We start from the raw sequence: 23,824 nt of genomic DNA, 5'->3' as shown, positions 1-23,824 counted from the left end.
ATTCCAGTTTTGAAGACCGAAACAGGTGGGTTTGGGTCGGGTGGGATGTAAAAGTGTTAAAAATCTCAACCCCAACCCGCCTACTTCCGATTTTAACAGGTGGGACAGGGGTGGGGGGGGGTAGGGAGGCGACCAACCCGCTCCCAGGAGGCGTGTTTCCCGGGCCTCAGGAAACCCGGCAGCTAAAAGGTAGCATGGACTGCTAGATCCAGCAGGTAATTGCCTTTCAACTTACTTGCTGGATACAGCTTGCCTAGTTCCACCACCCGCACCCCCCACCCCCGATCGAACACCCCTACGAACCATGACCTTCCACCGATTCAACCCTTCCGACCTCACACTCTCCTCTCGCCACCCCCACCTCTGATCTCCCATTTCCACACCCACCCCCCTGGCCTTTTCAATCCCCCCTCCAACACCCCGTTGTCTCTCCGCCCCACCCCCACAGATTGTCCACGTCTCCGACCCATAATCTCTCCATCCCTCCCTCCTCTCCCCGGCTGTGGCTTGGTGCCGCAGGCCTTTCTTGCCTGCCAGCCAGCCTCTCAATCTGGAAACAGAGACAAAAAATTTTAATCAGTCCCCGCTGTGAAATTCAGCAGGGCCTGTGAGAAACCAATTTCCTGACCGCAAGCAGCACCCGCCACCTCCCATCCCAAAACAGCAGGGCCAATGAGTCATAAAGGAATGGCAGCAGGAGTCTCAAATGGAGCTTTAGGGAAGCGGAAGAGCAAATACAATGGTGCATTTGGATGCAGAGCTTAAGAACTGAATGGAAGGGTAGGAAAGAAAAAAGTTTAAGCAAGTAATTATAGTACAATAAACGGGAGGAGAGAGTCTGGCAGTCAACCTTGCACTTGCCTAAAACCAGTTACATCTCTAACTTTTTCCAGTTCTGACGAAAGGTCATCGACCAGAAACATTAACTGTTTCTCTCTCCACAGATGCTGCCTGACCTGTTGAGTATTTCCAGCATTTTCTGTTTTTAACTCTGGTACATCCTTGAGGGACTTGGTATAATCAGAGGTGATGGCAGTTATAAACCAGGCAATCCAAAAATCACCTACTGTAAAGGCAAAAACTGAAGAAGCCATTTAATCATTTCATCTTTAGTGACATCCATTATGAAGATTTTCAGATGTTATGACAGCACAGTGTACATAACTATACCATTGAATTATTGCCTTGGGTTCCATTTCTGCAACTGGCAGAAACCCGCAGCAAAGATTAGGAGTCAATGGAGTTGTTGTAAATCACACTTTGAACTGTACCGCTACTAACATTAAAGAAATTCATAATGGGTAGTATTTCAAAGAAAAGATTTCCCATTCTTCACTTTTCACCTAGCAATACTGTGACAACTGGAATTATGGCAGGTTAAAAATGGAAAGTAAGTGCAGCATAACACGCAGGATATTCAAACCAGACTTCCCATGCCATCAGTCACAGAAGTTTCAGGTGTTAGAAGAACAAGGGGGGAGAAATTCGGTATCGCCCTGTTTGGGGCGCTAAATTTTGAAAGCTGAAAAAATTAGCGCCAGGCGCTAATGATTCTCAGCTTTCTCTAAATTGGGCGTTCATGCTCCAGGAAGGAAGCGGAGTGCTAAATCAAGCGCTACCACTTCCCTTCTGGAGCGCTAAACCACGCAGGAGGGGCGGTAGAGGTGCAGCGCTGCCAGGGATCAGAGGTTCCTTCCCTCCCTTAAAGGGAAGGACCATTGCTGCAGGCTCTGCATTTCAACCATGTCGCTAGTCACCGACATCATCTGGGATCTGCCCCAAGCACTCCAACAGAGTGCAGGGCTGATCAATCGCAACAGTTAAAATTTTCAAACGGCAACCTAAGGGATGGATACAAATTTTTTTCTGCAGACCAGCGGCCTTACCTTTAATTACCGCTCCCAAAGTGCCCGGCCTCCTGTACAACGCCTGCTGCAGCTGTCGGTGTTACACCCGGCAATGCTGCAGGGGGCGAAATCGATTTCGGGTCTGGAGCACTGCGCAGCCGGATGACGTCACGATTGCCGGGTGCAGGAGATTGTGGCGCATGGGGTTACCGCTGCCGCAAACCTCCAGGTGAATTTCGTGGGTGGCGGTACTATCACTGCGCCTGGGCAGCAAGTCGTTAGCGCCCCGTTATCGCCCCCCGGAGGAGCAAAGGAGGTGAATTTCTAGCCCAAGGTGTTTTGGCAAACAGTATTACTGAAGACACTGATTCATCCGTGCTTGTGAGGCTGGGGGGCGGGCGGGGTCAGCCGTAGGATGTAGTAGGGGGTTTAGGGTCTGGCAGTACTGAGATTGGGTCTTGGAGCCTCGTAGTATTTTGAGGGGTGTCGTAGAGCATGGGAGCACTGGGAGGGTGGTCCCAACAGTTCCAGGGACATTGGAGAGGGAAGTTCAGAGATCACTGGGAGAGAAGTCCTGGATCTGGGAGCATTGGCAAATTAGATCTCAAGATTGATAATGGATTTAGAACTGGATCCCAGTGTGGGTTCTGGGATTTGGAGCGGTTGAAGTTAGGTTCTCCAACTTTTTCCAGCAGCTGGTTCCTGTCTTAATTCATTTAACAGTATATTTTCTGCTTCTTAAAATTAATCAGGCCGGGGAGTGCACAACTACCCATCATGAGCATCGAACATGCACCAGGAGTCCAGAGGCAGAAAATGTATCCTTTCATACACCATTAGCGAATTTGCCAACTTACGTGGCCTTTAATAAGCATACATTTCCATAAAGAATTACCCAAAGTTGATCATTTACTCAGTTTCCAAGTATTTAAAATGTTTTATTTTAAACAAAGTATCCTTAAGCTTCAAAAAAGATCTCTTCATTGAAAAATAATTTGATAATCATAGAATGGTTACAGCACAGAAGGCAGCCATTCGGCCAGTCAAGCCCATGAGCACCTCAGCTAGTCCCACTCCCCCGCAGCCCTGCAATGGTTTTTCTTTCAGGTACTTATCCAACTCCCTTTTGAAAGCCATGATCGAGTCTGCCTCCACCACCCTTTCAGGCAGTGCATTCCAAATCCTAACCACTCGCTGAGTAAATAAGTTTTTTTCTTATGTCGCCTTTGGTTCTTTTGCCAATCACCTTAAATCTGTGTCCTCTGGTTCTCGACCCTTCTGCCAATGGGAACAGTTTCTCTCCATCTACTCTGTCCAGACTCATGATTTTGAACATCTCTATCAAATCTCCTCTCGATCTTCTCCACCCTAAGGAGAACAACCACAGCTTCTCCAGTCTATCCACGTAACTGAAGTCCCTCATCCCTGGACTCATTCTCATAAATCTTTTCTGCACCCTCTCTAAGGCCTTCACATCCTTCCTAAAATACTCCAGTTGAGGCCGAACTAGTGTTTTATACAGGTTCATCATAATTTCCAAGCTTTTGTACTCTATACCTCTATTCATGAAACCCAGGATCCCGTAAGCTCTTTTAACTGCTTTCTCAACATGCCCTGCCACCCTCAATGATTTGTCCACATGTACCACCAGGTCTCTCTGTTCATGCACCCCCTTTAGGATTGTACCCTTTAGTTTATATTTCCTCTCCTCATTCTTTCTACCAAAATGGATCACTTCACTTTTCTGCATTAAATTTAATCGGCCACGTGTCCGCCCATTCCACCAGCCTGTCTATGTCCTCTTGAAGTCCATCACTCTCCTCCTCACTGTTCACTATACTTCCAAGTTTTGTGTCATTTGCAAATTTTGAAATAGTGTCCACATCCAAGTCATTAATATATCAAGATAATAATTTTGTTATAATCTTTAAAGAACCCACACTGTTATAATCATATGTTGCCCGAGAGAGTCATAATAGAAAAACTATATTTATTAATAAATTTAAACAAAATGTCAGAATTGCCTGAAATAAAGCTTCAAGCATTCAATGTTAACTTGTTTGAAAGTCTTTTGGAAAAAGCAATTAAATTCTTATAGGATTGACTTCTGATAAATTCTGCAAACTGCACATGTTTGGAATGCAGATTATGGTTGAAAGCTCTGTCTAATTGTGGAGATGAAAATAGGCCTTGAAGTAAAAACAAAGTATTAAAATACAATTCAAATGGATAAAATTCACTCGGTTGTGAAATGCATGTGACAATAAAAAAATTAAGTACCAACGGAAAAAAATGGACTTAAAAAGCACAGTAATTTCAATGGTTTGTCAACAACCCATACGATGGCAAAAGTTGGCATCTGCTTTTTCCCCTTCATTATAAAATGCTGGTTTATGCTTTTCCCATTATAATGCAAACTTCCTTTGTAAACATTTATAAATGCTCACATACAAGGTGTTACAGAAAGTAAGATTTGTAGTCTGATCGTGCATGCCATATATACAAGGTCAATATTTATATGAAAATTTCAGTAACAGTTAGTTCCAAAGTTAGAGACTTAAAAAAATATAAATATAACTGGTTCCAAACATAACCAAAGAAAGTCCATCATAATGCGAATGTATACACAACTCATTTCATAAAGTGTAAGGAACTCAAGAATGTACATGTTACTCGAAAAAATTTCAATTATACACCTACATTGCAGATTCTTCATGCTCCTGTGTGTTAGTGGAACATAGGAATAAGAGTAGGCCATTCAGCCCCTTGAGCCAGTTCCAACATTCAATTAGATCATGGCCGATCTGTATCTCAACTCCATCTACCAAGCCTTGGTTCCGTAACCCTCAATAACCCTGCCGAACAAAAATCTACCAACCTCAGTCTTGAAACTTTCAAATGGCATAGCCTCAACAGCTTTTTGGAAGAGTTCCAGATTTCCACTATCCTTTGTGTGAAGAAATGCTTCCAATTTCACCCCCAAACAGCCTAGCTCTAATTTTAAGGTTATGCCCCCTTGTTCTGACTCCCCCACCAGAGGAAAGGGTAGATAGAGAAAAACTATCAACTGTTTTAATTATTTTAAATACCTCAATTAGATCACCCCTTAATCTTCTATACTCAAGGGAATATAATCCCAGTCTTACATAGGATATACAGCACAGGCCATTCGGCCCAACCTGTCCATGCCGGCGCTTATGCTCCACTTGAGCCTCCTCCAGTCTTTCATCTAAATCCATTAGCCTAACCCTCTATTCCCTTCTCCCTCCTATGCTTGTCTAGCCTCCCCTTAAATGCATCTATACTGTTCGCTTCAACCACTCCCTGTGGTAGTGAGTTCCACATTCTCACCACTCTTTGGGTTATGACGTTTCTTCGGAATTCCCTATTGGATTTCTTGGTGACTCTCTTGTATTGATGGCCTCTAGTTTCATAATTTTAAAGACCTCTATTAGGTCACCCCTCAGCCTTTCCCCCACCCCAAAAGAGAGACCCAGCCTGTTCATCCTTTCCTGATACGTATACCCTCGCATTTCTGGTACCATCCTTGTAATCTTCTCTGCACCCTCTCCAATGCCTCTATATCCTTTTTATAATATGGCGACCAGAACTGTACACAGTACTCCAAGTGTGGTCTAACCAAGGTTCGATACAGGTTTAGCATAACTTCCCTATTTTTCAATTCTATCCGTCTAGAAATAAACCCTAATGCTTGGTTTGCTTGTTTTATGGCCTTACTAACCTGTGGTGCAACTTTTAGTGATTTGTGTATTTATACTCAGATCACTTTGTTCCACTACCCCTAGACTCGCACCCTTCAACTGATAAGTGACCTCCCTATTCTTCCAACTAAAATGTAATACCTCACATTTATCTGTGTTGAACTTCATTTGCCAATTATTTTCCCATTCTGCAAGTTTATTAAGGTCCTCCTGTAATTTGTTGCAGTCCTCCTCAGCATTGACTATCCCCCCCCAAATTTGGTATCATCTGCAAATTTAGAAATTGTGTTTTTGATTCCAAAGTCTAAATCATTAATGTAAATTGTGAACAGCAGTGGTCCCAGCATTGATCCTTGTGGAACACCACTACCCACCTTCTGCCACTCTGAATAGCTACCTTTTACTCCCACTCTCTGCGTTCAGTCTTGAAGCCAGCTAGCAATCCATTCTGCTACTTGTCCCCTGACTCCGCATTCTCTGACCTTATACATTAGTCTATTACGGGGTACCATGATGGGGTAACATGGACAAAGGAGCGGAATTCCAGCGGTGAGGCGAGAGTGACTGCCCTTGACATCAAGGCAGCATTTGACTGAGTCTGGCATCAAGGAGCCCTAGTAAAACTGAAGTCAATGGGAATCAGGGGGAAAATGCTCCACTGGCTGGAGTCATACTTAGCACAAAGGAAGATGGTTGTGGTGGTTGAAGGTCAATCATCACAGCCCCAGGACATCACTGCAGGAATTCCTCAGGGCAGTGTCATAGGCCCAACCATCTTCAGCTGCTTCATCAATGACCTTCCCTCCAACATAAGGTCAGAAATGGAGATGTTCGCTGATGACTGCACAGTGTTCAGCACCATTCACAACTCCTCAGGTAATGAAGCAGTGCATGCCCACATGCAACAAGACCTGGACGACGTTCAGGCTTGGGCTGATAAGTGGCAGGTAACATTCGCACCACAGATGTGCCAGGCAATGACTATCTCCAACAAGCAAGAGTCTAACCACCTCCCCTTGACATTCAATGGCATTACCATCGTCGAATCCCCCACTATCAACATCCTGGGGGTCACCATTAACCAAAAGCTTAACTGGACCAGCCACATAAATACTGTGGCAACAAGAGCAGGTCAAAGGCTAAGTATTCTGTGGCGAGTGTCCCACCTCCTGACTCCCCAAAGCCTTTCCACCATCTACAAGGCACAAGGAATGTGATGGAATACTCTCCACTTGCCTGCATGAGTGCAGCTCCAACAACACTCAAGAAGCTCGACACCATCCAGGACAAAGCAGCCCGCCTGATTGACACCCCATCCACCACCTTAAACATTCACTCCCTCCACCACCGGCGTACCTTGGCTGCAGTGTGTACCATCTACAAGATGCACTGCAGCAACTCGCCAAGGCTTCTTCGGCAGCACCTCCCAAAACCGCGACCTCTTCCACCTAGAAGGACAAGAGTAGCAGGCACATGGGAACACCACCGCCTGCAAGTTCCCCTCCAAGTCACACACCATCGTGACTTAGAAGTATATCGCCGATCCTTCATCGTCGCTGGGTCAAAATCCTGGAACTCCCTGCCTAACAGCACTGTGGGAGTGCCATCACTATACGGGCTGCAGTAATTCAAAGGGGCGGCACACCACCACCTTCTCAAGGGCAACTAGGGATGGGCAATAAATGCTGGCCTTGCCAGCAATGCACAGATCCCATAAGCGAATAAAAAAAACCTTATCGAAGGACTTTTGAAAATCTAGATAAATTATTTACTGCATTACCATTGTCTACTCTCTGTTACCTCTTCAGAAATTCAACAAGGTTGGTCAAGCAGGATTTTCCCTTTTGAAATCCATGCTGACTATTCAATATTATATTTTTTGTTTCGAGATGTTCTTCTATTCTCTCCTTTAGTCGGGATTCCATTATTTTTCCTACCACCGATGTTAAGCTGACTGGTCTATAATTCCCTGGACATGTTCTATCACCCTTCTTAAATATAGGTATTACGTTAGCTATCCGCTAGTCCTCTGGCAGTACACCTTTTTCTAACTAATGATTAAATGTGTAGTAATGCCTCTATCATCTCTTCCCTAGATTCTTTTAAAATGTGTGGATGCAATCCATCCGGACCAGGGATTGTATCCTCTGAGTTTAATTAGTTTATTTAGTATATCCCCTTTTTTTTTAAAAATATTAAATGCACTTATCTCATTTCATCTCCTGTCACGTCCACCCGTTCGAACTCCCTGGTAAATACTGAAGCGAAATAGTGATTTAATATTTCTGCCATCTCTCTATCGTTATCTGTGGTATTGTCCTGTCTATCCCTTAATGGTCCTATTCCCATTCCAACCATTTTTTTTTTTTTTTTTTTAAATTGATGTGCCTGTAAAATATTTTACTATTTTGTTTTATGTTTCTTGATAATTTAATTTCATTGTTCCTCTTTGTCTGCCTAATTTTTTTTGGACTTCTCTCCTAATCCCTTCGTATTCTCTCTTATGCACGCCTCTGCTGTCTATGTACTTAATGTATGCCTCTTTCCTTACCCTCAATTATTCCCTTATATCTTTACTCATCCATGGAGTCTCATTAGTATTTAGTTTGTTCTTTCCTTTTAGTGGAATATATTTTTCCTGCACTCTGGAAAACATTTAAAATGGTGTGAAACATTGTCGTTCTACATCGTTGTTTGCCAATATTGTTGCCCATTTTATCTTCCCAAGTTCTATTCTCAGCCCCTCAAAATCAGCTTTTTTCCAATCTATTAACCTATTTTTTGTCATACTTATGTCCTTCTCTATCATCTTAAATCGTATTATATTATGGTCACTATTACCCATATGTTGCCCCACTTTTACTTCTCTTATCTGCTCTGGCTCATTCCCCATAACTGGATCCAATACGAATCCTCCCTCGTTGGGCTTTTTACATATTGGGTTAGAAAGTCCTGTATACATTGCAGGAACTCCATTCGCTTATCCCCTTTACCGACCTCTTCTGCCCAATTAATATCGGGGTAGTTGAAATCACCCATGATTATTATTCTATGTTTTTTTTACTCATTTCTCTAATTTGTCTGCATATTTCTTCCTCCACCTCCCTTTCACTATTAGGTGGTCTGGAGACTACGCCATTTAGTATGATTGATCCTTTATTATCTTTTATCTCTATCCATATGGATTCTATTTTTGTCTTGCTGATAGCTGCGTCACTTTTTTCTACTGCCATTATGTTATCAATGACCGAGGGCTCCGCAGTGGCATGGGAGTGAGTGCGCTTGGAGAGGAACCCCCACTTCCTTGTTGTCGACCACCACCATCCCTCTCATGGGTCACTCTCACTTCACTGCTAGCAAGTAGCTGGAGAGCACCTTGTTGCTCATCAGTGGGGCCATGAGGACCCATTTCTGTGCTGACATTCCTCATAACGAGGAATTCCATGAACCTCTGGTTTCTCTCCTCAATAGATGCCCATCTATCCTCCATAGATGACCATCTATTTAGAAGTGCTACCATGTTCTCCTGAGTCTGGCGATTTATGTCCTCCATGGAGGTTGCCATCCTTTCCCATGGCGGCATCTACATTCGCCATTGTGTGCACCATGGCATGGCTCATGTTTGACATGGACTCCTCCATTCTCTGCACACTTGCAGTTACCGTGCTTGCAAACCCAGTCAGAGCCTCCTGCATTTGTTCCTGAAGCTCCAACACCGTTCTTTCTGGATTGCCCCAGAGGCACAGCGTCTACTTGCAGCTAAGCAGAGCTAGGAGCACCCTGTGGCCTCAGATGAGGACTCTCCACTGCTGCCCCTGTCTCCACCATCTGCACATGCTGACTTGTGAACGGTGATACATCAGGTGACACTACTCTATCTCACAAACGACCCACCGAGGTGTGCGTCTGTGCTGGTGCTGGCTGCGCTCATTTCTGCTGATGCTGCACCCTCAGAGGCTGGAGGTTCCTTTGAGGAATCCTCCGGCTCTTCCTCCTGGACAGTGGGGAGGGGGGCTCTCGATGGTCCTGTGGGGGATTAAAGGCATGAGTTAGACATGTGATATTTAGGTAGCAGACACATCCCATTGTGCAGATGATCAGAACTCAATTTCTGTGAGCATCAGATGCCATATCAGTCACTCATGAACGTTACATCATAGGGTCGCAAATCAATTCTGTCACCAGCTTGCTGTACTGTGCCCATCTCTCCATCCCCCACTTCCAGCTGCACTGCACCTCAGACGATCTCCAGAGCGGCCTCCTCAGCGTCCGTTAGATGTGCCACAGATGGTGGGCCTTCTATACTCCTCCTCCTCCTCTCCCTCTTATTGTGGGCTCCCTTTTCCTGCAATGAGGGACACAAGTGGAGTTTCAGCAAGATTGATGGAGTGAGTGCAAAGAATGGATAACATAGATGCTTAGAGGGAGACAAAGATGGAGTGAGGTGGCAATACCAAGGTGCCTCCCTGTGCGTTGTTAGTTGTTGTCATTGCATAACAGTGAGAGCAAGTGTGAGGGGTGCATAGTAGGATGATGAAGTGATTCTGTACATAGAGAGGGGGGGGGGGGGGGGGGAAATGGGTGATAGGTTGCCAATGCAGAGTGCTGGGGATAAGAGGAGATGGGAAGCAGATTGAAGACAAGTGTGATGTTATACTCACTTTTGCTGAGCACAGATGATCATTAAACCTCTTCCTACACTGCACCCAGGTGAGCGTACACACTGACCGTGGCAATTTACAGCCAGGCTGCCTTGGTGTGCTGAGGAGGCTTCCTCCATCCATTGGAAGGGAAGAGGACCTCCTTGCGTCCTCTTACTCCCTCCACAAGCGCATGGAGGGAGTCAGTATCAAACCGGGGAGCAGCCTTGGACCGTTGCGCTGCCATGCCTGCAGCAACCAGCATTCGGAAGCAGACGAAAGCAAATGAAGATCAAAGGGGGCATGGCCCCCTTAAATATAGAGGCTTCCACGCGTCATCAAGCGCGAGCAGCCGACCCGCACCCACCAATTGGACCGGCTAGCACGCACGTCGGCCTGAATGAGGTCAATCTCGGGAAAATCATTAATGGAGGGCGGTTGCAACCGAGAACGGGACTGGAACCCGCAGAACAGCGGACCCGCCACCATCCTTCCTCCGGGCAGAAAATCCAGCCCCAAGTCTCAGTAATCCCTACTGTTTGGTTCCTCTCAACGTATGATTGCCTCCAGCTCCCCTATTTTATTACGGACACTGTGCATTGCTGTACAGACAGTTTAACTCATTTTTAATAGGTTTTCCTCTGACTGTTTAACCATCTTTTTAAACTCCTCTTCTAGAACTCTATTTGCTCCCTTGCTGTCAATGTCCTCCCTTACTTTATTCTTTCCTATGCTCACTTTTCCTGTTTTGTTTATATTTAGGGGCTACTTACATTTATTGTAGATCCCTCCCTCGTTCTTATTAGTTTAAAGCCTTTGCCCTAAAACTAGTAAGAAGGTTGGGGGGGGGGGGGGGATCTACAAGAAATGTAGTTAAGTTTTGAGGACAGGTTGCACAGACTACAAGAAACTAGTCTATGCAACCTGTCCTCATTACTTAACCTCTTTATCCCCATCAAGGCCAATATATTCTTCCTGAGGTGCAGTGCCTAGAAATGAATGCAGTACTCTAAATGGGGTCCAACCAGAGCTTTATATAAATATAATAAAGTTCCACCCATTGTATTCCAGCCCCCTTTAGATAAAAAGAACATTCTTGTTTTAATTATTTTTTGTACCTGTCCACTAGCTTTTAGTGATTTCTCTAGGTCCTAGATTGCTGCCATTTCATCTAAAATACTACTTCTACCTCATGCCCTCGAGGAGAGATTCTAAAGGGCTAATTCTGGGATTCCAGCAAACAACTACACTCACAGGGAATGTGGATTAGAGGTAGAGCTACAACACTCAACACCAATTTTCCGCTTCTCCCCCCTCACCTCTCTGAGCATAGCTCTCCACTGCGGGTTGTGGAATTACCCCTTAAAATACTTGCCTAAATTTATAAAATAGCTAGCTACAAGTGTACAGCAGTATTTTGGTTTTAAGATTCTGTTGAGGTTCACAAACTCTTTGCCTTTCCATCTCATCAGTGCTGTCAAATGACTACATGGTGCTGTCAAATTACTACATGGTAACTCACTAGCAGCCATTATCACAATTGCAAGGAATTTTTGTTTGAAGAACCACTCACCAGTGAGTTATCAATTTTAGCTATGGTGCTTTCACAGGACAGAGAGGGAAGGTGCTACTTCACTAGAAGGAGGGCAATGAAAACATGGGATTGTCACCTAGGTGCTCTCAAGTACCACCCAGCAGCCAGTTCTCTAAACACCCCTTTTGATTCAGTTGGCTTTAGGAGGAGACCAACAGAAAAGGGAAAAGTACAGGTCAAAAAAAATTTGGTTTTTAAACTGGAAAGGAAAATTTCCTGAAATAATTAATGACCCAAATTCCAACTCCTTCATACCACTAAAAAGTTGGTCAAATAACATCAAAATTGAACAAAAATAGCCACGGGTAAAATGTTAGTTCTGGAAAGAACAATCCTAGTTTCTGTGTCCTTTGAAGAGGATATTGCAGATTAATAAATAGGCATCTACATATACACAGCATCTTATCAAAAAGCATTAGGAATGATATTTATAAATTAAATTGTTAGATTGAATATAAAGAAGTCATAAAAGGACATGCAAGAAATTAAGCCTCAAACCTCTTGGACAATGTAAGAGTTATAATTTGGGAGCATTACAGATGACAATTTTCCTAATCCTTCTGATAGAGATCACCGCTTAATAAAGAGATGATGTTGCCTTCAGAATTACAACTTGTTCTATATATTTTTGCTGTTCTGATTAAAGTGATTAATAATTCTCAGAAATTCAACAAGCAAATCCATTAGAAACCTAAAGAAGTTGCTGTCTTAAGACTTAAAAATTAATGACTGCGATTGTTGCTCATGTTTTTATCATCAGACATTTCTGTAATCCAGTAAGTTTTGTGATCAGACATGCCATCTCTGCAATGCATGCCAGTGTATAACAAAAAGATGGAATGAGACATGGCAGTAATTGCAAGGAAATCTAATCTGTTTTCTTCAAATAAAAGTCAAGATTATTAAAATCAAAGTCTGTTGAATGAAGTAATAAGGTTGCCGATTTGTCTAATCTATAATTTTCCAGAGATGATCGTCGCTGCTCAGCTGTCCCAGTAATTCAATAACATTTACTGTACTGTAAAAACATGGAATTCTCTGACAGGACAAATATAAGCTACCCATTGGCTACAAATAATGTCAACCTACCTGTCCATAAATTGAGTGGAAAGCAATGACAGCACTATAGAAGAGAAACATTTGAGTGTCCCATTTTGAAAAAGTACAGTACTTTATCATTTCTTTTAAGTAGGAAATAGAAAGCAAATTTTCCACACTTTGAGCTGCACAAGCATAACAAATATTTTTACAACAGTGGCATCCTTTCTCCAAAATGTCTCTAATGATGAGTTAAGAGAATGCAGAGAAGCAGGTGCCCTGCATTCCCAACTCAAAAATTGTGCTTTTGTTGAAAGCACTAACTTTGAAAATGCAACTAGCTGTATGTTTAGATTGAACCCCAAAATTCAAAATTAGCCAGCACTACATCTCATATGAAGGACACAACTAGAAAAAAATACCTTTCACCTTACTCATCACATTTTCCATTCATAAATTTAAGAACAAACTTCAGCAACTCACTGCAAGAACCATGGCTAATATGCATTTCATTGCCAAAAAAATAACTTTAAAGTATACTGCTCCCATTTGCCTTCAAATTCTTGAAAATTCTGTATGTTTTTTAAAAAATACAAATTTTTTCCACAATGTCTTTAGGAACGGAGGGGGAAAATTAGAACTAGCGCCAAAGAAAGAACATGCATAATTATAACTTTGCTTTTTGTTGGCACTTGTGCAGTCACAAAATTAAATAGTTGGTTAGAACAAACACAGACCTCAATGAACTGCCTGAGAAGTTACTCATATGACAACCAGCCTATCGTGCTTTGATGCTAAGTAGCTATCCAAAGATGAAATGTCTTTCAATTCTATAGCATCATGGAAAATTGCATTTTCTAGTTAGTTGTGGAGCCATTCAAGTACACAAAAATTACTAAAAGAACATGAATCATGACAGAAACTTAACCACAGATTAAAAAGCAAATCGAGTTGGATGTCATCTTACTAATAAACTGGACTGGAAGCTCTTCCTAGATCTGACATGTGACAAGAAAAGAACTTACATTTATTTGCACCTTTCATGACCTCAAGATATCCCAAAATGGTTCACAGTCAATGAACATCAGTGACTGCACTTCAAAAGTAATGTAGGGAAATATGGCAGCTAGTTTGCACACAGCAAGGATCAACAAACAGCAATGAGATAAATGATCAGACAGTGATGTTAGTTGAGAGATAACTATAGTCAGGACATGAGGAGAACTCCCTTGTTTTTCTTTGAATAGTGCCATGGGATCCATGATATCCACCTGAGGAAGCAGAGGGGGTTCCAACAGTGCAGAACTCCCTCAGTACTGCATTAAAGTGTCACCATATATATGCTCAAATCTCTTGAACGGGGCTTGAACATATGACCTTCGACTCAGTGGCAAGAGTGCCACCACTGAGCCAAGGCTGACACCAATGTGTAGAGTTTGACGTTTTTGTTTCTAAAAAGGTCTAGGGGGCATTTTCTAAAAGATTGAAGATAAACAAATATTAAGAATATTTAATAAAATTTGGAAATTCACTAGTTTAGTGCCAAATAAAATTCAGAATGTTTCTATTGACAATGGGACTATGTGGTCATGTCCCACCCCTGATGGATGATCATAACATCTATGTAGTTTTATCTTGGTTTTCTGCAAAAAAGTGCAGCAGTTCTATTTGCATAGGACATCTCTATCTTGGGATGTTCTTCCATTAGGTCATTATACTTAGCATTGCCATGGACTTGAGCGTCATTATCTGTCCAAAAAGAGCTTGCATCTCCCGGGCAACTTCCTCATACAATCAATTCCACAATGTCACCATCTTTGACCTCAGCACACCTGGTTTGAATAGTTTAACTAAGATAGCTATGCTGGTCAACACAGCAGCATCCATCTGCCAGGGAAGAGTTTACAACCTTGAATTTACTAGCAGTGTGATCAATCTTGGATATTGGGAGTACAACTGCTTCTAACACAACTGGCTAGAGAAACACTGATCCATGCTGATATGACCTAGTAGGTGACATCTTTTAAATTAAACATCCTCATCATCCTTGATTTCTCTTCCACCACCAGAAAGAGGTAACAGGTAATAATGCATTTTTTTTTTGTCAACAATCTCAATTATTCCCTTGTTCATAGGCTGCATTAGCAAGTCAAATCAGGGGAGGAATGGAGGTCACTCTTCAGAACAAATAATTTTTTCACCTCACGACATCCTGAGCTGCCAGCAAATATTGGACTTCCATTCAACACTTTTTTTTTTTTTTTTTTTTTTAAATTCACAAGCATTGCTGGCAAGGCCAGTGTTCATTGCCCATCCCTAATTGCCCTTGAGAAGGTGGTGGTGAGCCGCCGCCTTGAACCGCTGCAGGCCACGTGGTGAAGGTACTCCCACAGTGCTGTTAGGGAGGGAGTTTCAGGATTTTGACCCAGTGACAATAAAGGAACAACGATTTATTTCTAAGTCAGGATGGTGTGTGACTTGGAGGTGGTGGGTTCCCATGTGCCTGCTGCACTTGTCCTATGTGGTAGTGGTCACGAGTTTTTGAAGTACCGTCGAAGAAGCCTTGGCAAGTTACTGCAGGGCATCTTGTCGATGGTACACACTGCAGCCACGGTGCACCAGTGGTGGAGGGAGTGAATGTTTAAGGTGGTGGATGGGGTGCCAATCAAGCAGGCTGCTTTGTCCTGGATGGTGTTGAGCTTCTTGAGTGTTGTTGGAGCTGCACTCAGCGAGGCAAGTGGAGAGCATTCCATCACACTCGATTTGTGCCTTGTAGGTGGTGGAAAGGCTTTGGGGAGTCAGGAGGTGAGTCACTCGCCTTTGACCTGCTCTTAAAGTAGCCACAGTATTTTTGTGGCTGGTCCAGTTAAGTTTCTGGTCAATGGTGACACCCATGGTGTTGAAGGTGGGGGATCAGAAGCTGGGAATACCATTTAATGTCAAGAGGAGGTGGTCTGACTTTCTCTTGTTGGAGATGGTCATTGCCTGGCACTTGTGTGGTGTGATTGTTACTTGTCACTTATAAGCCTGAATGTTGTCCAGGTCTAGCTGCATGCGGGCACAGACTGCTTCATTATCTGAGGAGTTGCAAACAGAACTGCAATCATCAACAAACATTCCCACTTCTGACCTTATGATAGAGGTAATTGATGAAGCAGCTGAAGATGGCTGGGCCTAGGACACTGCCCTGAAGGAACTTCTGCAGCGATATCCTGGGCTGAGATGATTGCCCTCCAATGACCACAACCATCTTCCTTTGTTAGGTATGACTCTAGCGAGTGGAGAGTTTTCTGATTCCTACTGGCTTCAATTTTACTAGAGCGCCTTGATGCCATACTCAGTCAAATGCTGCCTTGATGTCAAGAGCAGTCACTCTCATCACCTCTGGAATTTATCTCTTTTGTTCATGTTTGGACCAAGGCTGTAATGAGGTCTGGAGCCGAGTCATCCTACCAGAATCCAAACTGAGTATCAGTGAGCAGGTTATTGGTGAGTAAGTGTCACTTGATAGCACTGGCGACAGCACCTTCCATCACTTTGCTGAGTTTGCAGACGACACAGAGCTGGGTGGGCGTGTGTGCTGTGAGGAGGATGCAGAGAAACTCCAGTATGATTTGGACAGGTTGGGTCTGCCATACATCTGCCCAATGTGGATAAATGCAAGGTTATCCACTTTGGAGGCAAAAACAGGAAGACAGATTATCTGAACGGCAATAGATTGGGAAAAGGGGAAGTGCAACGAGACCTGGATGTCCTTGTGCACCAGTCGCTGAAGGTAAGCATGCAGGTGCAGCAGGCGGTTAAGGCAGCAAATGGTATGTTGGCCTTCGTAGCAAGAGGATTCGAGTACAGGAGCAAGGATGTCTTGCTGCAGTTGTACAGGGCCATTTAGGACAGAGATGAGGAGGAATTTCTTCACCCAGAGAGTGTTGAACCTGTGGAATTCTCTACCACAGAAGGCAGTTGAGGCCAATTCATTAAATATATTCAAGAAGGAGTTAGATATATTTCTTAAGGCTAAAGGGATCAAGGGATATGGGGAGAAAGCAGGGACAGGGCACTGAATTTAGATGATCAGCCATGATCTCATTAAATGGCGGAGCAGGCTCGAGGGGCCGAATGGCCTACTCCTGCTCCTATCTTCTATGTTTATTGGGAGTAGACCAATGGGGCAGTAATTGGCCGGATTGAATTTGTCCTGCTTTTTTGTGGACAGGACATACCTGGGCAATTTTCAACTTTGTCAGGTAGATGCCAGTGTTGTAACTGTACTGGAACAGCTTGGCTAGAGGCACGGCTAGTTCTGGAACACAAGTCAGCACTACAGCCGGGATGTTGTTGAGGCCTATAGCCTTTGCTGTATCCAGTGCACTCAGCCATTTGATATCACGTGCAGTGAATCGAATTGGCTGAAGATTAGCTTCTGTGATGGTGGGGACCTCAGGAGGAGGTCATGATGGATCATCCACTGGGCTGAAGGTGGTTGCAAACACTTCAGCCTTGTCTTTTGCACTCACGTGCTGGGCTTTGCCATCATTGAGGATGGGGATGTTCATGGAGCCTCCTCCTCCATTCATGACTGGATGGGGCATGACTGCAGAGCTATGATCTGATCCGTTGGTTAGGAGATCGCTCAGCTGTCTACAACATTCGGTCCTGTTTTGTGGCTTTATCAGGTTGGCACCTCATTTTTAGGTACACCTGTTGCCACTCCCGGCATGCTCTTCTACACTCCTCATTGAACCAGGGTTGGTCCTTTGGCTTGATGGTAATGGTAGAGTGAGGAACATGCCGGGCCATGAGGTTACAGATTGTGGTGGAATACAATTCTGCTGATGGCCCACAGCGCCTCATGGATGTCCATATTCAACTGCAAACGTTTTTGGATGGGCGAGCAATTTGTCTTGGCATTAATTTGATTACAGCTGACTATTTAAAAATACAAATATGCATTTATTCATCTGATACGACAGCATAGTGTTAAGTCACTGAACTAATAATCCAGAAAATTTGAGTTCTATTCCCACCATGGCAGTTTGAGAATTTGAATTCAGTTTAAAAAAAAAAAATAGAAATTAAAAACTGCTTCCAGTAATAAAAGTAAGCATGAAGTTGTGAAAACCCAACTGGTTCACAATTGTCCTTGAGGGAAGAAACCTGCTGTCCTTAGTCAGTCTGGCCTATATTTACCCCAGTTCAAACAGCAATGTGGTTGACTCTTACTACCCTGTGAAGTGGCCTTGCAAGCCACTTGTTATAGGCAATAAATGCTGGCCTTGCCTGCAGCACCCACAGCAAGATAATGAATTCAAAAAAGATATAAAGAAGACATTTTAAGCTGCTCAAAATAGTCAGAATAGTTGTGGTCCTAAAGATGAAAGGGATGGAACTGCTGTGTGAGTGGGCAAATACAGATATAAATGGTCAAGAATGAGAAAACTTCAAGATGCAGCAGTTTCACAGCAGATTTTGATTTTTTTTTTTTTAAAAAACAAGGATTAACTCAGTCCACAATGTTGTGAAACATTGGCACTAGTCCCTTCAGAAAAATTGTGAAGCCACCTGTGTAGACATATCCTACAGCATTAAGAATTTATCCAGATAATCTCCTCTACCCAAGGCTTCTACTGTACAATTAACAAATAAAAATGTAATTTAGTAGAGCTATTCCACAAAGTACAGCAACATCTGATCACCTTGTGACCGTGAGAAAGCCACAAAAAATATCCAGAACTTTGTGCCCTGGGTTTCAACTAATCCATTTGGCAGTCTAAATTACCTAATTTTGGATAGAATACAGCTCTAATTTTAATATGTGCTAACCCAGTTTGAGCTTTTTTTTGGAATATTAGTACAGATTAGATTTAAGAAATACAAAATGTATTATATATAAATTTATTTTCACTAATAGATCACCCATAATGTTGCTCAGTGAGTCAGAAGTTACGCTGTTGCAAGTAAGAGAGATTCATGCTTCACTTTGTTTTGATGTTATAGACAATAAGAACATTTATATAGTGTTTTTAATGTAGTAAAATGTCGCAAGGTGCTTCACAGGGGCGTTATCAAACAAATTTAACACCAACCCACATAAGGAGATATTAGGACAGGTGATGGCAGCAGGTTTTAACAAGCGCATTAAGGAGGAAGGAGGGATTTAGAGGCAGAGAGGTTTAGGGAGGGCATTCCAGGGGACAGGTCCTCGGCAGTTGAAGGCATGGCAGTCAACGCTGGAGCAATTAAAATCGCAAGAGGCCAGAATTGGAGGAGCGCAGAAATCTCAGGGGTCTGTAGGTTACACACATAGGGAGAGGCGAGGCCACGGAGGGATTTGTAAACAAGGATAAGAATTTTAAAATCGAAGCGTTGCCGGACTGGAAGCCAATATAAGCCAGCGAGCACAGGGGTGACGGGTGAACGGGATTTGGGGCTGGATTTTGCCAGGACTGAGGGCGGGTTTGGAGCGGGTCCGCTGTCAAAATAGGTAGGAAACCCGCCGTCAACCTGCCTCCATGCGAGTCTCCCAGGTGTCGGGTCTGTCTGCAGAGAACTGACCGTGACACCAAGCGGCGGGGGAGACAATTGAGCTCATTAAATGGCTTGTTAACAGCCAATTTAATGCTATTTTGAGGCTACCTTCCTACTTTACGTGCTCCCCCACGGGTTACCTGCTGCTCGGGAAACACGCCAGCTCACCCTGTCGGGAGGTGAGTCTGCTTTGATGTATCTGATAAGCGGACAGCTGCAGAAGTGGTGTAAAGGACGCCATGTTGCAGATGGTCAGTTTCAGAATGCAGAAACTGTTGGATACTGCATTTGTAAGACGTAGACATTTCTTCAGCTTGCAAGTGTTTAGAGCCAACTGTATGTCCAGTGCCACCTCACTGGAATAACCTCTTTTCACCATTGACAGATCGCTTTCGTCATCTCACCTGCAGCTGCCATCTATTGTAGCAACATCTGTGCCTTTGAAACTATCTCACCTTGCTCCTCTGATTCCTTCCACGATCAGCCCCAACACCAACAACAATACCAACCTTCTCCGCCATCACCTGATGCTGCACAGGACATCAGCCCGACAACATTGCTGCCCAGGAGGCCAGCGATGGCATCTCCATAGTTAGATTTAATTCACTTGACGCTATAAACCCTGGCTGCCACATGATGTGCCAGGTTGACACCATCCCACACCAGCACCGTAAAGCATCCCTTTAATGTCCAAGCCGTTCCATTGGGCACTCATCACTATAGTTGGGGTGGGTGGGGGGGGGGGGGGGGGGGAGGAGGAGTTATGTCTCAACATTCACTGGAACTCATTAAGACACTTCTCAAGGTGCACACAGATCTGTCCAATAAGGTGAAGTGTTGAAAATATAGATTTCACTGTAGGACAACACATTATCAGAAACGTCACATGAACATTGGCTAACCCTCTTAAGTGCCTACCATTGTGCTGTTAGTTCGTATGCTTGCAGTAGGATGAGGGGGAGTGTGAGGGGTGGCTAGTGAGATGGGGAAGTGATAATGTAGATAGAAAGGGATGGGTGGAGGTGCAAGGTAAGTTGGTGAGTAAGGAGGTGCAGTAGAAGGGTATGGAAGGCAGAGTGATGGGGATGTGCTGAGTGGCACAGCAGAGTAAGTTTGTGTGTGGCTTTGCAGTAACGTTTCGTGATCCACTGAGATCATTGAAAGGTTGGCGCCACTGCAGCCAGGGACTCCTTTCGACATCCCTGCTTTTGCCGTCATGTGCAATGTGCAACCAGGCTCCGTTGACGTCCTGGGGAGGTCTCTTCCGCCCTTGGAAGGGAAGAGAACCACCCTGCGTGCTGTGACTCCCTCCATAAGCATATGGAGGGAGTCATTGGAGAGCCTGGGTGCAAGCGTCCACCTTTGTGCAGTGCTCGTCAGCGTTTGCAGCATCTCAATGCTGTAAAACACTGACAGAACAGCTGTCAAACTCAAGGTGCCCGTGGGTCCTTTCAAGGAAACCAGCTGATGACGCGTCATCAAATGACATCATCAGACCCGCTTCCTGTCAATTGGCTGGGCTTAACAAGGCCAATCAAAGGAAAATCCCTTTGACAGAGCGGCTTCAGCCGGGAGCGGGACCGGAACCCGGCAACCAGCTATCCCACCACCATCCCGCCTCCGCAGAGAAAATCCAGCCCTTGGTGCGAGTTAGGACACAGGAAATTCAAACAAAAAGTACTATTGAACATGTAATGTTAATCATTTTCTTTTGTAATTTTATGTTTATGTTACAAACTTCATCGCCTCTAGCAAGTTCTTAGCTTTGTAGAGAAATCGAGATGGCAGCTGAAAGGATGCTCAAACAATGGGCTAGATATTCCGACCCCCGCGGGTGTGTACGCACCCGTAGGGGCCTCGCAAGTGTCGGTTTCAGGCATGCGAATCGCAGGCGCTAAAACCCGGCACTTACGATCTGCCAAGAATCCTCTTGACAGATCATCTGCCTGCCCGGGAGAAGGGTCCCTGCAGGCAGAGAGTTCCGCTTTCTGCACAATTTCTGCCCACTGAAAATCTTAAAATCTTACACGCAAGGCCTGCTTTTACCAGCATAAGGGTTTTAAAAAATATTTCCCCCCCCCCACCCCACTCATTTATAATTTAAAAATACTTTTAAAAAAGCTTATTTTTAGCCCTGTAAAAAAAGTTTTTTTTCAAAAAATTTAATTAGTTTAAAATATTTAATGTAATTTTAACTAATTTTAAATGAGATGTTCTTTAAAAATGTATTTAATGTTTAACTGTTTAAGTGATCCCCATTCATACTTTTGACAGATCTATGCGTAGAAACCGGTCTAAAGTGCGAAGGGGGATTCCCTTCTTTGATTGGTTCCCCATGGCCCACGTGATCCCAGGGACGCTTGCGAAGCGCACGCGCCCCTGGGATACCTGGGCCCCTGTGCATTTCATAGAGCAGAGGCCCAGGATTGGAAGTCTTGGGACCTGCGGAGCCAGCAGGTAAGTGCGTAAATTTTTTCCGATCTGAGGCATCCGCCCGTAGGAAGCCTCCGATCGGAAAATCCGGCCCAATATCTGAAGCTACCATTAATTTCTCTCTTTTATTGGTAGATTATCCACTGTTCATACTGGATCTGTTTTATATTTCCTTGTAGTTTTTTGGAAATTTATCTTCTCTTGTGTTTGATTCATTCACAACCTCTTCAGCTATCATTTGTTATTTTAGGAATATGAAATTTGAGCCAATCAACTGCAAAGAATGTGCATATTTTTCTTTCATTACTGATACTGAAGTTTGCCAGCTGGTATGGCACACAAATTTGAACTAGGACTTGTTCAAAATCTGATCCATTGGATTCTTTATAGAGCCGTTCATTAACTGCACCAATTGCCAACATCAGTGTAATAACTTCTTGCTGAAAGTTAAGAGGGTTACCATTTTAGAATTCCTTGATTTTTGGTGTGGGTGGTTGGATGAAGAGCAAGCATTTAATTACCCGTCAGCCATGGCTCAGTTGGTAGCATTCTTGCCTGAGTCAGAAGGTTGTGAGTTCAAGTCCCATTCCAGAGACTGGAGCACAAAAAAAAAAAAAAAAATCTAGGCTGACACTCCAGTGCAGTACTGAGGGAGTGCTGCACTGTTGGTGGTGCCATCAGGTGGACGTAAACATCCCATGGCACTATTTCGAAGAGCAGCAGGGGAGTTATTCCCAGTGTCCTGGCCAATATTATCCCTCAATCAACATCACAAAAACATTATTTGGTCATTATCACATTGCTGTTTGTGAGCGCAAATTGGCACCTGCATTTCATACAGTGATTACACTTTAAAAGTACTTAATTGGCTGTAAGCCACTTTTGGACGTCCTGAGGTCGTGAAAGGCGCTATATAAATACAAGTCTTTCTTTTACTCACCAAACACAATTAAAAGAGGATATTATGAACACAAGTTTTAAAATGTTTACAATACAATGATTTTCTTGAGCTACATCTTACATGCAATACGAGAGTCACAAGAAAAAGTATTATTGGAAACCATTAGTCACTCACTTCAATTCACCAACATGCCTAAGCACCTCTTGCTGGTATCTCACAATATTGTCGAGTTCTCCTTGAGGGAGCTAAAATAGAATACAGAAAATAAGTTTTCTTTAAACTTTAACAGGACAGCAATGTTACATACAAACCAGCTTTAAAAAGATTGTTCTTCCCATATTTTGTATCAATTAGTACACACTGACAACTTCTAAAAAGCAGTCAGTTTCACATGTGTAGATATAAAGTGGATTAAAAAGTCAGTTTATCAATATGATTTTTTTTGCACCTGAACACTTCATGTTAACCTACATCTACATTTATAAAGCAAACTACTTATGCAAATTTGTCACTAATAATACCTTCACACCAGTGGAGGCGCTGCAGCATTACTGGCGAGAGACTATTTAGTGTGCCAAGTTTGCATAAGCAGTTTCCATTATAAATGTAAAGACAGGATTTTAGAATGGAAATATAAAAATAAGCACAGAATGCATCAATTCAAAATCGGGACTAAAGTACATCTCTGCACCATGGTCCAATTATCCTCTACCCTCTAACCCTAATTCACCTGACGCCTTTGTCTTGAACTCCTCCCTCTTCTCCCCCTCCCCCCACCTCATGTGCAATCGCGAATGTGCAACTAGATTTTAAAATTTTATTAGTAATGCCATAGTGGATATTTTAATAAGACAATTAAATCTAGATAAACCACAATTTCACCAACTCAAATACACTTAAAAATAAATGTTAAACCCCAGGCACATCTGGCACAATGGATAAGTGAGCTGATTGATAATAACTCCATAAAATATTCATGCCGACATAATAAAAGCACTAGTTTCTTGCTCATTTTGCACAAACGTCTGTAAAGGTCTCAAGTTTCTTTTAATCATTGCTGTAAAAATGTTGCAGCATTTCCACATCTATGAAACTAGAGCTTGAATCTTACCTAGACTATT

General features: G+C 43.4%; 1 protein-coding gene across 1 annotated transcript in view; it reads right to left on the bottom strand.

Annotated features, from left to right (window-relative positions):
* lman1 (lectin, mannose-binding, 1) overlaps positions 1–23,824 on the bottom strand; it is an 89,128-nt gene that overhangs the window by 30,385 nt on the left and 34,919 nt on the right. Inside the window, exon 10 of the mRNA XM_085974228.1 lies at positions 22,878–22,948. Within this exon, the coding sequence (XP_085830354.1) occupies positions 22,878–22,948 (71 nt within the window). The remainder of the gene's footprint in view (positions 1–22,877; positions 22,949–23,824) is intronic.

Source organism: Somniosus microcephalus, chromosome 2, assembly GCF_052327205.1.
Source record: "Somniosus microcephalus isolate GS21.2 chromosome 2, FLI_Smic_1.0, whole genome shotgun sequence".
NCBI classification, from domain to species: Eukaryota; Metazoa; Chordata; class Chondrichthyes; order Squaliformes; family Somniosidae; genus Somniosus; species Somniosus microcephalus.
Note: the sequence above shows the minus strand (reverse complement) of the source record. Positions and strands in the feature narration are given on the sequence as shown.